This window comes from Eschscholzia californica, unplaced genomic scaffold (genome assembly GCF_041429995.1).
Source record: "Eschscholzia californica isolate CP2 unplaced genomic scaffold, dmEscCali1.0.p SCAF_4, whole genome shotgun sequence".
NCBI classification, from domain to species: Eukaryota; Viridiplantae; Streptophyta; class Magnoliopsida; order Ranunculales; family Papaveraceae; genus Eschscholzia; species Eschscholzia californica.
In genome coordinates this window covers 22,505,570-22,520,054 of record NW_028238461.1, presented here as the reverse complement: position 1 = coordinate 22,520,054, position 14,485 = coordinate 22,505,570, and the positions used below count along the sequence as shown (strand labels likewise).

The following is a 14,485-nucleotide window of genomic DNA, read 5'->3' as shown; positions in this document are numbered from 1 at the left end:
AGTAGTCTAATCCAAAAGTAAACTCACTTTAGCTCAAATAGAAGTAGTTGTTATATTTTATTCAAACACTACTAGTAACAGAAATGGATAAAATGAGAGACAATGAGAGAATTATATAAGAGACAAAAAGAAAATGAGAAATAATGAGAGAAATTATAGAGAAAAATGAGTATGAGAGTGAAGTATGAGTTGGTTCCCTGTTTATTAGGAACCGACCCAGTTTGGACCATTGGATGAGCCCCAACGGTCCTGATCCAGAAGATCTAGCAGTTGGGGCTCATTCAACATCAAGGAGCAATCCCCCACATGTTCGTGGGGAGCCCAACGGTCATGCAGGAAGGCCCTCAGTGGACTCTACAAGTAGAGTCCCAAGAGGCCTAGGTTGGACTAAGCCCTAAGGATTGGAGTTGCTCTTAAGGAGAATTCAGAGGCTTAAGCAAAAGCTGCCCCTGTCTCCATATTTATTTCAACCTCCTATACTCTCATGTATTTTCAACAAAAAAAAAAACTCTCATGTATGAAAAAACATGAGAGAGCAATTGTCTTTTTTTCCTTCGACATTTGTTAAGTAATTATCGTGTGTTAGCTTATATCTCATTCTCGGTTTGAAGATGATCTCTAAATATGTCGTAGACTGACCTCTGGTAATATCAGTTCTCTAAAAGAAATACTTGATATCTCATTTTCAACTTCTAGTCCTCAAAGATCTAACGACTTGTAGTTCTTATATCTATTTGTAGTATATATATTCCATCTTCAGAGTGTTTAAACCGGTAGGCCTGAGTGACTCAAATGTAGAGTTTGCTCTCAAGACCTGAAAGTGACACAGCCCGTTGCTTTTTTATGATAACATAATTGTTCAATTCACAGTTCTTATCATTCTTATATAACTAGATAAAAATGATATCCTGTACAAGATATTCACAATTTCACAACAAATTTGACATAAAACTCAGAACTGAAAAACAAGGTACTTTAATAGTCTCAGGTGCATAAAGAACTTATTCAATACGATGTTTCAGTTTCACACCAAATACACTAATTTGATCTTGCCGTTCATCGAAGAAAGATGTTAGACTTCGTAGAACATCTTACAACAATCAGACATAGAGCCTCAGTATATCATTCAGCTCCTCCTGAAAACAATTGAAAGATCATTAAGAGGTGCATTAGCTATCACTTCTTATTTTTCTAGAAAAACATACAAATTCCATTTAATTAAGTTGTCTTAAACTCTATATATTTGACATCACGGTATATCTCCTCATGGACATGCAAGAATGTTAGATATATCGTCTGGCGCCCCCCTCACTAATTGCGAAGAGAAAAGGAAACCCTGTCATCAACTACTTAGCTTAAACTACAGATAAATATCGACCAATACTAAGATTGGAAACATCAGCAGTATCATTTATAAGATAAATTGATCATTCCTTTGCTGTTGCAGATCACTTATTATTGGAAATGTGGTAACACGAATGGAACTATGAATAGGCCTTATAATGCCAATTTGAGTGGCCGAATTAGTGCAAATATCTTCAGCATTACACTAATTGGTCCGTGTCAATCAATTCATTAGAGTAGTCCAAATGAACTAGCCCCTTCATACAAATTCCTAGATCCGCCTCTGTGTGGCAAGATATAATGGAAAGCCCGTAAATTACAGGACTATAAGAGCACAACTGTGAAATATGTTATTGGATAAGGTGGTATACCTAATGAAGTGTGCTTTTGTTCAGTTGAATAGATTCCTTTACGAAGTTGACGACCACCTCTGTTAACTCAGACTGATGATTACTGTACCCATGATCAGCTCCTTCTATAATGTGCAATTTGTGGTTGGGTATAATTTTGGCGAACTCGAACGCGTCTTCAACTGGTATTACTTCATCAGAAGAACCATGCACTGTCAATACCCTGTGCGCAACTTCAGTGATAAGTAACTTGCACAATCAGATTCTATCGAGTTTACCAAATCTAATATTTGGGATACATGTGAAGTACACAAACTGATCTCAAAGAACTCGCACTTATGAAACTATGGCCACTTAATGTTTTTCGTGACGAAGATAATGAATCTCAAAGCATTGATACCTTTTCCGAGGTCCCGATTGAAATTTTGGCCAAAGAGGCAATTTGCAGAGTTTGTGAGTAGTTGTTTAAAGGGTATGAAACATCAAGTTAATGTTTTTCATGAATAAGCTGGTCTGGATCGCCAAATGAACTAACCCAAACAAATTTTTTTCATGCATAACTTAGTAGGCGGATTGCAAGTTTGCTCGGGCTTGGGAGTAGAATGAGCCTAACCATTCCCCTCTTTTCTTTCATTTTCTTTGTTTCATATATGGAACTTCGTAATCGTAGTAAGAAAAAATTGTCTATATATGTATACACATTTTCTTCATATCAACAAAATATTATCTTTACTGGTCAAGTTTCTACTTAGTCGATTTGCGAGCTCAGGGCGACTTAGCAATGAGAAGTATGGAAACAATCTTTTGCAAGCTCATTTGAAGAGGTTCATTACTATAACAAATTCCTAGTCTAGAGCCTTATAGCATGTGATATAATTTTATCAATTGGAAAAAATAATGAATGACTGAATGAATAATGGTATCAGTCTGTAAGGTGAAAATGGAAGAAAAGCATTAACTACATGCAAACCTGCAGGTATTTTCGATAGAGAGGCATGTTGCATGCATATCAGTAGCAAGACGCTCCATCAAACTCTCTTCTGTAACACGATACTCAAGATCTCCTATAATTCAAATAAAATTTCATCAAGTGCGCATTTTGTCATTATAGTAAATCATATAGTTTTTATGGGCAAGGCCCGCAACGACTGTGAACTGTTGCGGGTTAGACACCCAGGCGAGCCTGGGTTTACAACACCTCCCCACAACAAAACCTTGAGATGGGAAGCGGAAATCAAACACCAAATCTTCGGGTGACAGATAATTAGGCATGGTCCTAATGCAACCTAACTGTCTCACTTTGCTGTACAAGTGCAGTTGAGCTACAAAAGTAAATATGTATTGAAAGATCTGATAGAAAGATAATCATGAATTACCTTCCTTCACATCAAGAAATCCATTTTCCTTAATTCTTTGAAGAAAATGTTTACCCAAGTTTTCCTCAATTCCTCGGGCCAAATTGTACCTTCCAGAAACATTTACAACTATAGGCACATCATGATACTTAGAAGCATATATGAGCACCCCATGTCCACCTGCAAAAAGCCTTTTCAGAAATTTAACTGTTCGAGGAAAGCGGAAATGCAAAATGATGAACTTGAAGAAATTAAATACAGATTGAACTAGCTAGGAAGATTCATCTTTGTGTTATAATACAACAAGGACATCTGTTCATCAGGAAATAATAACTTAGAAGTGCATGTTTCTTTTAGGTACCTAATGTAGTTACATCGCCAAACTAATATTCATCTTGTCATCTCAAAATCTTGTGCGTTTGCCAGAGAGAAATGGAAGACCTTTTGTTAAACAAGTAAATACACATAAATCTGACTGAGATTAAGATCCATTAAAAGAAGACCTTCGTGTATTGAACTTCACATCCACTATAAAATAATCAAATAATGAAATCCAAATTCCAAAATTTAACAGTTAATACTGCAGAAATTGAACAACGGCCAATAACATAACTCAAAAATAGTGAATCTGCATTTAGAGCTTTAAGTCTTGCTTCTAACATACCTGAAATAATGGATCCTTAAGTTGCTTAAGATAGTTGTTACTTGTTAGCAGTACTTTGTTATGTTATGTGTAAAATGGATTAGCGGATAAAAACGACAAATAAAAATCATCTTGTTAAGCATACCAAACTTACCTTTACTATGTCCAAGAACTCCACCAATACCCCGTTTCACCCCGGAAAAGTATTGGACTACAGAATGCAAATCATCAGCCTCTTTGCTGTAGTTACCATACCCATGTGTACCCTCACTTTCCCTAACAGAGAGAATATTTTCCTATATCAGGCCAAGCACTGATACTCTAGAGCTCTTTGTAAAAGCCATCATAAAATATCCGCTTAAAAATCAAAGCGAAATAAAAAGATAGCATACCCATTTCCAGAAAAATCAAAGCGAAACACACTTATTCCTTCTTTCGTGAAAGCATCAGCAAGGTTCACTATGGTTTTAGATTCCTGGAGACGGAGATGTCAAGATTTTATTGCAAGGCAAACATAACCCTATAAGTTTCTTTTAACAAATTAAAGAATATAGTTAGATAAGCTAAGATAATGCTCATCCAAAAACTATAAGTGGAAAATGTACTTCAAAAATTTGAATCTTGCTATTACAAACCTTAGAAGAGTTAAATCCATGGCACAAGATGAAAACTTCTGCAGAACCCGTTTCATGTAACAAACCTACAAGCTTCTCACCATACTTGTTCTCTATAGTAACTCTTTGTTGTTCAATCGCTGAAAACAAATAAGTACTTTACGTTTCTTTCTTCTTTCTAATTTCTTATTTGAACTTATCGCCATTTAAAGTGATATGGAAAATCGCAGAAGAAGAAAAAACAATTGGAAGATAACGTGAATGAAGAATTCAAACACTTCGATTTCGTAAGTAAGCTTTAGTTGCAATAATTATGGCATCAAATCGTATAAAGTAATTTCTAAAAAATCCTCCTAACAGGATAATGCTACCGTGCTACGTATAGAAGAACATTGATAATTATTATTCGTTTATCGCACTAACAAATTTCCCCATTAAATAACCTCAAGTTAAGACGATATCTCGAATATCAACTACTACCTTTTCAACAGCTTCTTAAATTGTTTCACGGAACATCTTGGATATTCTAACCAGCACTAGGAGTTCCTCAACTTCTTCAACTTTAAAGGTAGTCTCGAAAGACAGTTTTCGTAATCACAAAGAGTTGTTAAGTGTTGAGCAGAGTAACAAGAATGAAGGTAAAGAAAAATATATTTAGGTTGCTGAAAATAAATTTTAATGGTGTCTCGAGTAATGGTTGACGATGTTTATTACCCGCCCATTTTCTTATTAAAATAACTTCATGGAAAATTTGGCATACTATGGGGTGTTTTGTGTTTTTCTCATTGTCTGAATCTGACATGTCTAAATCAAATGGACCCAAAATTAACCGTGGTGAACCATTTACACGAGTCAGAAAAAAACAAACACTCTTAATTCTGGCTGAACTCAATTAAGAAGTCAAGTCAGATTCGAGATCTGACTTAAAAAAAACTACCTATAGCAGTCAAATAAAGAGTACAAGGAAATGCAAGATAAGGAATTCATTAAGCCTTTAGCCATTAACTGGAGTAAACAAAATGTTTCTCCATAAAAGTTCAACAATTCCTTCTTCCATTTAATTCTAATGCCCTAATTTATGCTCTCGCATACTTCAAATATAAATATGATAAATTTTTTATGTTCTTCTTGTCAATCAGATAGGATCATGTACTGGGAGAATTTACAGTAACTCCATTTTTCAAAATCTAAACCTAACCAAGTGAGATTGAGAAGATGCACAAATAAATGAAACTTAAGCTCAATTTAACTACAGAATCGACCTAGTTTAGTGATTCCAGTGAAGTTTTAGAAAAAGAAAAATCATAAAATAATAATCTGAGCAGTGGTTGATATAATTGACCTAGTTTTTGCTGCTCGGGAGACGAAGAGGACATCCTTGCTGGCTGCTGCTGAGTTAATGAAACAACGCAGAGTGTGAAGGGAGAAGAGGAGGACGGCCTGAAAGTGAAATAACACTATTCAGTTGTTCAATTGGTGGTTAGGGCTAGTGGTGGGAAAAAAATCCGATCGGTTCGACCGAGACAAAAGGCGTCCATGGGCACCTGAGAGTCATTACCGTCTAGGGGTGGGAATCGGGTGGGAATCGGGAGGGTTCGGGCTCACCATTTTCGGGCACGGGCGGGTTCGGGCGGGTAAACAAGAGCATATGTCGAGCCCGCGGCCCGATTATGCCCGAGTGCCCGTTCGGGCACTACCGGACTCGGGCGGGTCGGGTTTCGGGTTTCTACCAATAAATTAAATTAAACTAAATTTAATAAATTAAACTAAATTTATATATTAAAAAAACATAATTAAAAAATATCAATAAATTAAACTAAATTTCATCCATTATATTAATATAATCTCTACACAAAAAGTTACATCAAAAGTTGAGATTTTTTCACAAAAAATTACACAAATTGAACTTAAGCCGATGGTTTGTCGGTGGCCGACTCTAGAAATCCGTCGTTCAAAGGGTCAAATTGCATCATACTAACATTAAGTTGGTGTTTCCACCAATCTTTCAAACAAACAAGACACTCCAACATTTCCGGAGTTAAACTACTTCTATAATCACCCAAAATTCGTTTTCCCAAAGAGAAGGCAGACTCGGAAGCAACAGTAGAAACCGGGACAGCAAGAACATCACGGGCAATTCGAGATAAAATCGGGTATCGTTTTTCATTTTCACTCCACCAACCCAAGACGTCAAACTTTTCAAGATCATCTACCAAAGGATCGGGCTCGGAATCATATCGAGAAATCTCTTCAGAAGCAATAGCCAAAGGATCTTTTCGAGCCCGCTTTATATTTTTCCAAAAAGCGCCCCGATTCGAAGATTCGGGAGGCTCAGAGGAACCAACAGTAGAAGAATTTTGCGGCTGTGAAATATTAAAAGTAATTGAATACTCAGCGAAGTTTACTAACCATGTTGGCGGACTGAGATGAAGAACATTTAATAGCAAAGGCCGAACTTTGAAAACAATTCTCAAGCTGAGTTAAACCTATATCAACTTCCATCTTTATTCGAGGATCAAGAATACATGCAAGACCAAATAAAACCGGAGTCTCTCCCCAATACTTAATAAATTTCGATTCCATTGACAAAATAATTTCTGAAAATAGTGGATTGCTCCGGTTATCATGAAAAACCATCCCAATAGCAACCAAATGTTCAAGAACTGAATTCGAAGTGACATATTCAACCCCGGAAAAGAAAGTAGTTGCTTCATAGAATGGCTTCAAAAATTTGCATAACATGTCGGCTTGCAACCAATCAAAATCAGAGACAACATAAGGAGGAGATCGATCAGACAAAAAAGAATTTATCACAGTTTGATATGGCAATGCATTTTTCAACATAAGATATGTCGAATTCCATCTATGTTTCACATCTAACTGCAATTTCCTAGAAGCAAACCCTTTCGACTCGCAATGGGCTCGAAATTTGGCATTTCGAGTCTCAGAAGAAATAACATATTCCAAGTTTCCCTTTAACCTTGTAAGCATTTCCTTAAACTGAGGTATTTTCAAACCATCTTGAACCACAAGGTTTAAGATATGACAACAACACCTAACATGAAATAATTCGCCTTTCAAGGGCAAATGAGGCATCAATTGAATCAATCGAGATACAGAAACAGTATTCGCACTAGCGTTATCCATCGAAAGAGAGAATATTTTTCCAGATATCATCCAATCATTCGTAAGTTTATCATGCAAGACACTTGCAATATGATCACCAGTGTGAGACTTGTCTAAGAGAATGTAAGAGATAATCCTCTTTTGCAAACACCAATTCTTATCAATAAAATGGGCAGTAATAGACAAGTAGCTCAATTTTTTATTCGAAGACCAAATGTCAGAAGTGAGAGAAATCCCACCAGGAGCACTCAAAAGAGAATCTCTTAAAGCATCTTTCTCCTCCTTAAAACATTTTAAAACATCATTTCTTGCTGTTCCTCATGAAAACGATTTAAAACAAGGGTGGAAGGATTCTGTTATGTAATTTTCAAAGAACGGATCCTCTATAAATTGCAAAGGCAATTCACGAAGGATTAAAAGTTTAATAGTGTTCTTTCTTGCTCTTGCTTGACTGAACTGAAATGAAGACAAATTCCCAAGTCTTTTGTTTTGAGTCAACTTAGATTGTGAGAGATCAATCTTTAACCTCTTTGCACATACTTCTGTATGCCTCTTAAAATGAGTGGTGCCATTTGATGTTTTATTAACTTTCATAACACCACAAAATATGCATTTAGCCATTTCAATCTTAAGGTTCGGATTTTGAGGATCAGGAACATACACAAATGTATAATTTATCCAAACCGGAGATTTTTTGTCTTTAGAAGACTCCTTAGAACTCGGCACTTCCACCGGAGCAGAAACATTTTGTTCAGCAGGAATGTCAGCAGGAATGTCAGTTATATCAACCTATGTTTCAAACAAAGAGTGCATGTCTAAATAAAGTCATCATGTCTAAAGAATGTAAATATTTAAACCAAAGTCTGTGTCTAAATAAAGTCCATAATTTATAATGTCCATCTAAAAAATAAAACACATTTACATAACAATGAATCCATGATTCATCTTTGAAACACACCTATATCTATTTGATCAAGCAGATCCATCAAGTAAGATCTGGTTGATCAAACAGAACCTTATGGATATGTTTCACAGATGAATCTACAACTTTCATCATCATCCAACTATACACTATATCAACATCATCCATCTCTTGAACCATATGAACGGTATCATCATCGTACATCTCTTTAACCATGAGGGTTGAGGACAGAGAGACCCTGATGAGTCCGGCGAGTTCTCGATCGATGAACCAACAAAGAAAAAAAATATTTTAGTACCATTACATCTCTGAGTAAACAGATCATTTGTAATAAAAATGAAAAAAATATTTTAGTATCATGACTTCCCTGATCTATAACATCATTGTTTCACAGATCATATGTGTTAAAAAAAACAAAATATTTTAGTATCATCCCATCTCTGTTTCACAGATCATATGTAATAAAAAAAAATTGAATCATCATTTGATTTAAATCTCAGATCTATAAACCGAGATTTAAAAAAAAAAATTTATAAATGAATAAATCACATCTGTTTCGATGATCATATGTAAAAAAAAAAAATTATCACATGATTCAGATCTCTCTGATCTATTTCCATCTCATATTCAAAAAAAAAATTTATAAATAAATAACTCACATTTCTTTCGATGATCATATGTAAAAAAAAAAATTATTATCACATGAATGATTCAGATCTCTCTGATCTATTTCCATTCCATCTCATATTCAAAAAAAAATAAAAAAATTTATAAATAAATAACATCACATCTCTTTCGATGATCATATGTAAAAAAAAAAATTATTATCACATGAATGATTCACATCTCTCTGATCTATTTCCATTTCATCTCATATTCAAAAAAAAAATTTATAAATAAATAACATCACATCTGTTTCGATGATCATATGTAAAAAAAAATAAAAAATTATTATCACATGAATGATTCATGTCTCTTTGATCTATTTCCATCTCATATTAAAAAAAAAAAGTTCGATAAAATAAGGAACATCACATCTGTTTGGATGATCATTTATTTCCATCTTATTTTTTTTTTTTTTAAAACTTTTAAAACTAACTATCATCACATCTGTTTTAAAAAAACCATCTCATATTCACAGAATCACATCTATAAATAAATCTAAGAAAAAGAGATTTGGTTTGGCTTACTAACCATTTTATAATAACACTGCGAGAAGGAGCCGTCCGGTCTGCGTCAAAATAATCCAAAGTCCAGATTTAGGTTTTAGTCTTTTAAAAAGATCTAGATTTATGTTTACAAATTACAGTGGCCGTGAAGGAGAGGAGACGAGAAGTTTTTAGGTTTAGGTTTTAGTTTTTTAGGGATCTAGATTTATGTTTTTAAGGGATTTAGATCTAGATTTCGGTTTAGGAGAGGAGATGAGGAAAGGAAAAGATTTAGGTTTTAGTTTTTTAGGTTTAGTTAAATTAGGGTTAGGCCTGGCCGTGCTGCGTGAGGGAGAGGAGGAGAGGAGATGAGAAGTTTCTAGGGTTTTCTGGTGGTAACTGGTGTTTGAGGTCTATTTATAGGCCAGATATTATGATCCAACGGCTGTTGATGCTCAGCCGTTGGATCATAAAGTAATTGGATCAGGATTAGGTCGCGGGTCGTGGGTAACGAGCGGGTATGATTCGGTCGGGCGGATTTCAGATATGATTTGGTCGGGCGGGTCGGGATTGAATTTCGGGCGGTCTTAATGGGCTAGTACTCGGGTAAGCCTCACTACCCGAATACCGCCCGTGCCCGCCCGAAATTTCGGGCCGGGTACACCCGCGGCGGATCTTGTTCGGTCTTCGGATCACCTCGGATCGAGCGGTTTGGGCCGGATTTCGGATTTCCGGACCGTTTTCCCGGCCCTATTACCGTCAGTGCCCGACTGCCCCATAAGAATTGGCGGACGGTCACGGTCAAAATTTTATGTAGCCGCCTGCTAACTGATCGACTAATATGGCCCGTCTAAATACCCAACTAGTGATTGAGTAAACCCGTCTTCATTTTCAGAGGTTATAGACCGTTGGATTTTATATGATGGTCGTTGGATATAGAAGACCGAAGTGAACCCTAAGCCCAACTAAAGCTTTATAAATACCTTCAAGTAACTCTAATTCTCTTTTCCTCTCATTTCTTCCAAGGTTCAAGTAAGGCCCGTATAACTTTGTTTTATGTTTTTTTTCTGAATCTTTAGTCTTTACTGGTTTGATTCATACTTACAGGTTTCATTTCATACACATATACTGGTTCGGTTCATATTTGTTGTTTGAGAGTTGCTTCACGCGGATGAAAATGAAGTTTTAATTTTCTGTAAATTGTTACTGGAAAGTCTGAATCGAGACCGACCAGTGTCCGACTGGCCTGGAAAAATAAACGGTCTTGGACGGCCAATGGACAAACAATTCTTGAGAGTGACCGCCCGAATAAATAGGTGGTCACCAACATTTTATGTCCGAGTCGATCCGATGAAGTTAGACCCCTGTTTCGACCGCCTCGGACTGATTCCTACCCCTAGTTAGGAACACAGGCACCCAAGATTTTCTTATGAGAGCCAAAAATATTCATACAAATCAATTACATACTTACAAGTCTACCACTAATAAACAACAAAAATTATTTTTCCTCATACAATTGATACACCTCTTTTTTAGTTGTTGTATAATTATGGTATATTTTGTTATATAGATATACTAGAAGAAAGGGGTAAGAAATTGTTGTAATCTAGCTTGCCTTTGACCCAATTCAAAAAAAAAAAAAAGTGAATGCTTTTGTTTGAAGTGAGAAGACCGAAGTGAGTCTATTTTATGAACTTACAAAGAACATATATATTTTTTTTCGGTTCTTCTCTCACTCTCTGTATCGTTCATCTTCTTCACGACCACCATCGCTGACCACCATCGTCGACCAATCTCTCTTTCTAAAGGTAAATAGGGATGGAGTTTTTAGAAGTAAATGGCCTTATAATTACGTCTGCCTCATAAATCTAAGAAATAAGAGCCCCTAATAGCACCCAAAAATTGCTATTACCACTCGGGAACGAGATTGACTAAGAGGGTGTTTGATTTTTTAGCACTTGTAGTGCTACCACTTCCTAAGTGATAATCACTTAGTAAGGTATATCACTTGTAAGTGTTGTGGCGTTTTTTTTCCATCACTTCTAAGTGCTTGATTTTTGTTTTTATATTGATTCTAAATGTCATAAAAATGAGAAATTATCTATTTTAACCTTAAAGTATTTACATATTAGTATTTCATACTAATTCATTGTGCTCGCGAGTTTGGATACAAGAGAATTACATTTTATGAATACTTTGTGTTGAAAATATTAACCTCAAATAATAAAAAAGTATGAAGGAGAAAGAACTTACGCTGCATCATGGAGTTTCGGTAGTTCCGTGACTAATGAAGGAAGAGATGTGAAAAAAATTTAGGGGAAAAGCTTAGGTGAAGGATGAGTGAAGAAGGAAAAGAGTCATCGCTAAAGTCATAAAAAGATTTTTTACTAATCAATTGTTTAAGATTTTTTTTTTGAGTTATAATCATATTGGTAATTATTATATTTGGAGAAGGATAAAAATGTCTTTTTTAGCACTTAGAAAGTAAGTGCAAAAAGATAAGCTCCAAATTGGAGCTTATTTTTTTGCACTTACTTTGGCCCCACTTACAAGTGATATTCCCTTATTAAGTGAAAAAACAAACGGCCTAAAATTGCCGGCCCACACTTATTAAGTGAAAATCACTTAATAAGTGCAAAAATCAAACACCCTGTAAGGTCAATCTCCTTTGACCCCAAACATTTATTGGCACTCGGGTGGGTATAAAGAACTTGAATCGACTTATCTGAAACCCAAAGCAAGGCTTCAGACTAGGATCAGTCTGAATCTTTGTTTTGGATCTTGGACTAAGCAATCTGAGACTCTCAGACTAGTCAATTCGAAACCCTCAAATTGGTTCGAGTCTGAGACAAGTGTAAGAGTATTTTCAATGGTGGTTTTGGATCAAGGGTTTGGAATCAAGGTTTTTTCTCTCTCTAACTCCCCATCATAGATCAAATTTGGTTGGAAATCAAAGTTCTTTTCATGATAGTGTTAATCTCTTTCTCTCTCTCAAACAAGATTTTTTCTGCTTCTAACTCTTCACCGTGGATCAATGATAATAAGTTTAGAAACAAGGTTGTTTTTATGATGGGGTGATGACGGCACGAACAAGGAGAAGAAGAAGAGACAAAGAAGGAGGAGAAGAAAAAAAATTAAGGGGATACCAATTCCATTTGGTGCCTTTAGTGGGACCCTAAGGCCATGTTTGGCACGCGGGAATCGCGTGGGAATGGAATGTGATTCCTGGGAATCACATTCCCGACTACTGTTTGGCTCGCGGGAATGCAGGTGGAATCCTATTCCTAGAGGAATGGGATTCCCCCCAAATGGGGTAATAGCAAATCCAGGGAGGGGGGTGGGTTTGTGATTCCCATTCTAGGGAATGATTTGATTTAATATTTCTGGACAAAATAATCCTTGATAAAATATTAGAATGACTAATAAAGCCGCGACCTATTAAAATCGTCATTCTCATAATATTTTTACTAATAAATTAAAAACCTAGGGTTTCAACCACCATCATAGCAACACACACTCTCTCTGTCCCACCCTCTCTCTCGCTCGAACGTAACTCTCCCTCTCTATCTCTCTCTCCATATCTCTAGTTTTTTTTTTTTTTGCTTCTCTCTTGCTCTATGTTTATTAAAAATCAATTTCATAACGTTTAAAAAAAATTAGTCGAGACCTTATTTATTTTAAATAAATCTTTAAATACAACTTAAATTAGTGTATTACGTTACTATTTGATATCTATAAATTTGAATAGACAATACTAATTAAAATATATATAACAAATTTGACCTATAATTTATGTAGTTTATGTAAAAGGATAAAACAGGACTTTCGTAAAATTTACATTCCTATTCCTACACAAACCAAACAACGAGTTAGGAATCCATCGGGAATGGAATTCCTATTTCTGGTCGAACCAAACATTAAACCAAAATAATCTGATTCCCGGAAATCGCATTACGGGAATGTGATTCCCAGGAATGACATTCCATTCCCGCGCGCCAAACATGACCTAAGAATTTATTTGCCTTCCTCCCATTTTTTTCTTTTATGGGTTATTTGCTAAATGACCCCCTACTTTATGACCAGGTTCCCGCGTAGGACCCTACTAGATGGCTCCCTTTTCCGTTGCCATAAAATGTTCGTTAACTCTCTCTCCTTCATTTCATCACCTCTCTCTGTCACGTCATCCCTCTCACCACCTCATCATCTTCCATAATAAGGTCGCTGACCGATCAAAATTTCCGGCGATCGGCCTGCGACTTGCATTCTTTAAAAAAAATTCTCTCTCTCTACTCCTTTCTTCTTCTTCTTTTCTTCTCTCTCATCTTCTTATTTTCCATCTCTTCCTCTCATTTTCTCTCTCTATCTATTCTGGCCGGCGAAGGGCTCCCCCTTCGCCGGCTGTTGGTCTAGGAAACCAGAACGACGAATGTCTGGAAACCCCAAACCTTTGAAGGTATGGGAAACCCCAGATAATAAATCTAATCTCAAACGGCCTCTGAAATAACCTTTTAGTCATTTTGAGTTATTTCTGACTCAGAAATAAATTTTTCTAGTTGAAACTCTGAACTAATCAGATAATAAATCTATTCTCGAACGGCCTCCGAAATAACCTTTTAGTATCAGTGTAGGTTCATAGTGCGTCGTTGTTACGACATTAATCCCCGACTAGAGTGACTACAAATCAAAGCTTTGTGATCGGTTTCCTGCCTAGCCCCCTACTTTATCGAAAATACCCAAATGACTCCCATTTTCTTTATGGGTTATTGCAGACCTTTAATGGTCTGTGAACAGACCATCTAGATCATCACCAGATCTAAAGAGAGAGAGGATGGATTATGAAAAAAAAATTAGAGAGAGAAAGGGGAGAAAAGAAAAAAGATAATTTTTTTTTTATGTTTGCAGGTCGCCGACCGGAAAATTTGTCGGTCGCCGGTGAAGACGATGAGGTGGCGAGAAGGTTAAGTGGCAGAGAGAGGTGATGAG

The 14,485-nt window shown here is 36.1% G+C and overlaps 1 protein-coding gene across 2 annotated transcripts; it reads right to left on the bottom strand.

Moving 5' to 3' along the window:
- Positions 1-855: 855 nt before the first annotated feature.
- LOC147543693 (putative uncharacterized protein YDL057W) lies at positions 856-11,236 on the bottom strand. Of its 2 annotated transcripts, none has more exons than XM_086634880.1 (9): positions 10,911-11,236; positions 5,649-5,792; positions 4,328-4,446; positions 4,085-4,167; positions 3,847-3,968; positions 3,071-3,229; positions 2,665-2,758; positions 1,716-1,917; positions 856-1,136 (listed from the first exon to the last, which is right to left on the bottom strand). In XM_086634880.1, exons 2-8 carry the CDS (start codon positions 5,680-5,682, stop codon positions 1,716-1,718), a joined length of 813 nt encoding a protein of 270 aa, XP_086491006.1. In that variant the 5' UTR covers positions 5,683-5,792; positions 10,911-11,236; the 3' UTR covers positions 856-1,136. The 2 variants fall into 2 exon arrangements, with proteins under 2 accessions (XP_086491006.1, XP_086491005.1); XM_086634879.1 differs by lacking the exon at positions 10,911-11,236 and adding an exon at positions 10,260-10,389 and having other exon boundaries at positions 5,649-5,867.
- Positions 11,237-14,485: the final 3,249 nt, after the last annotated feature.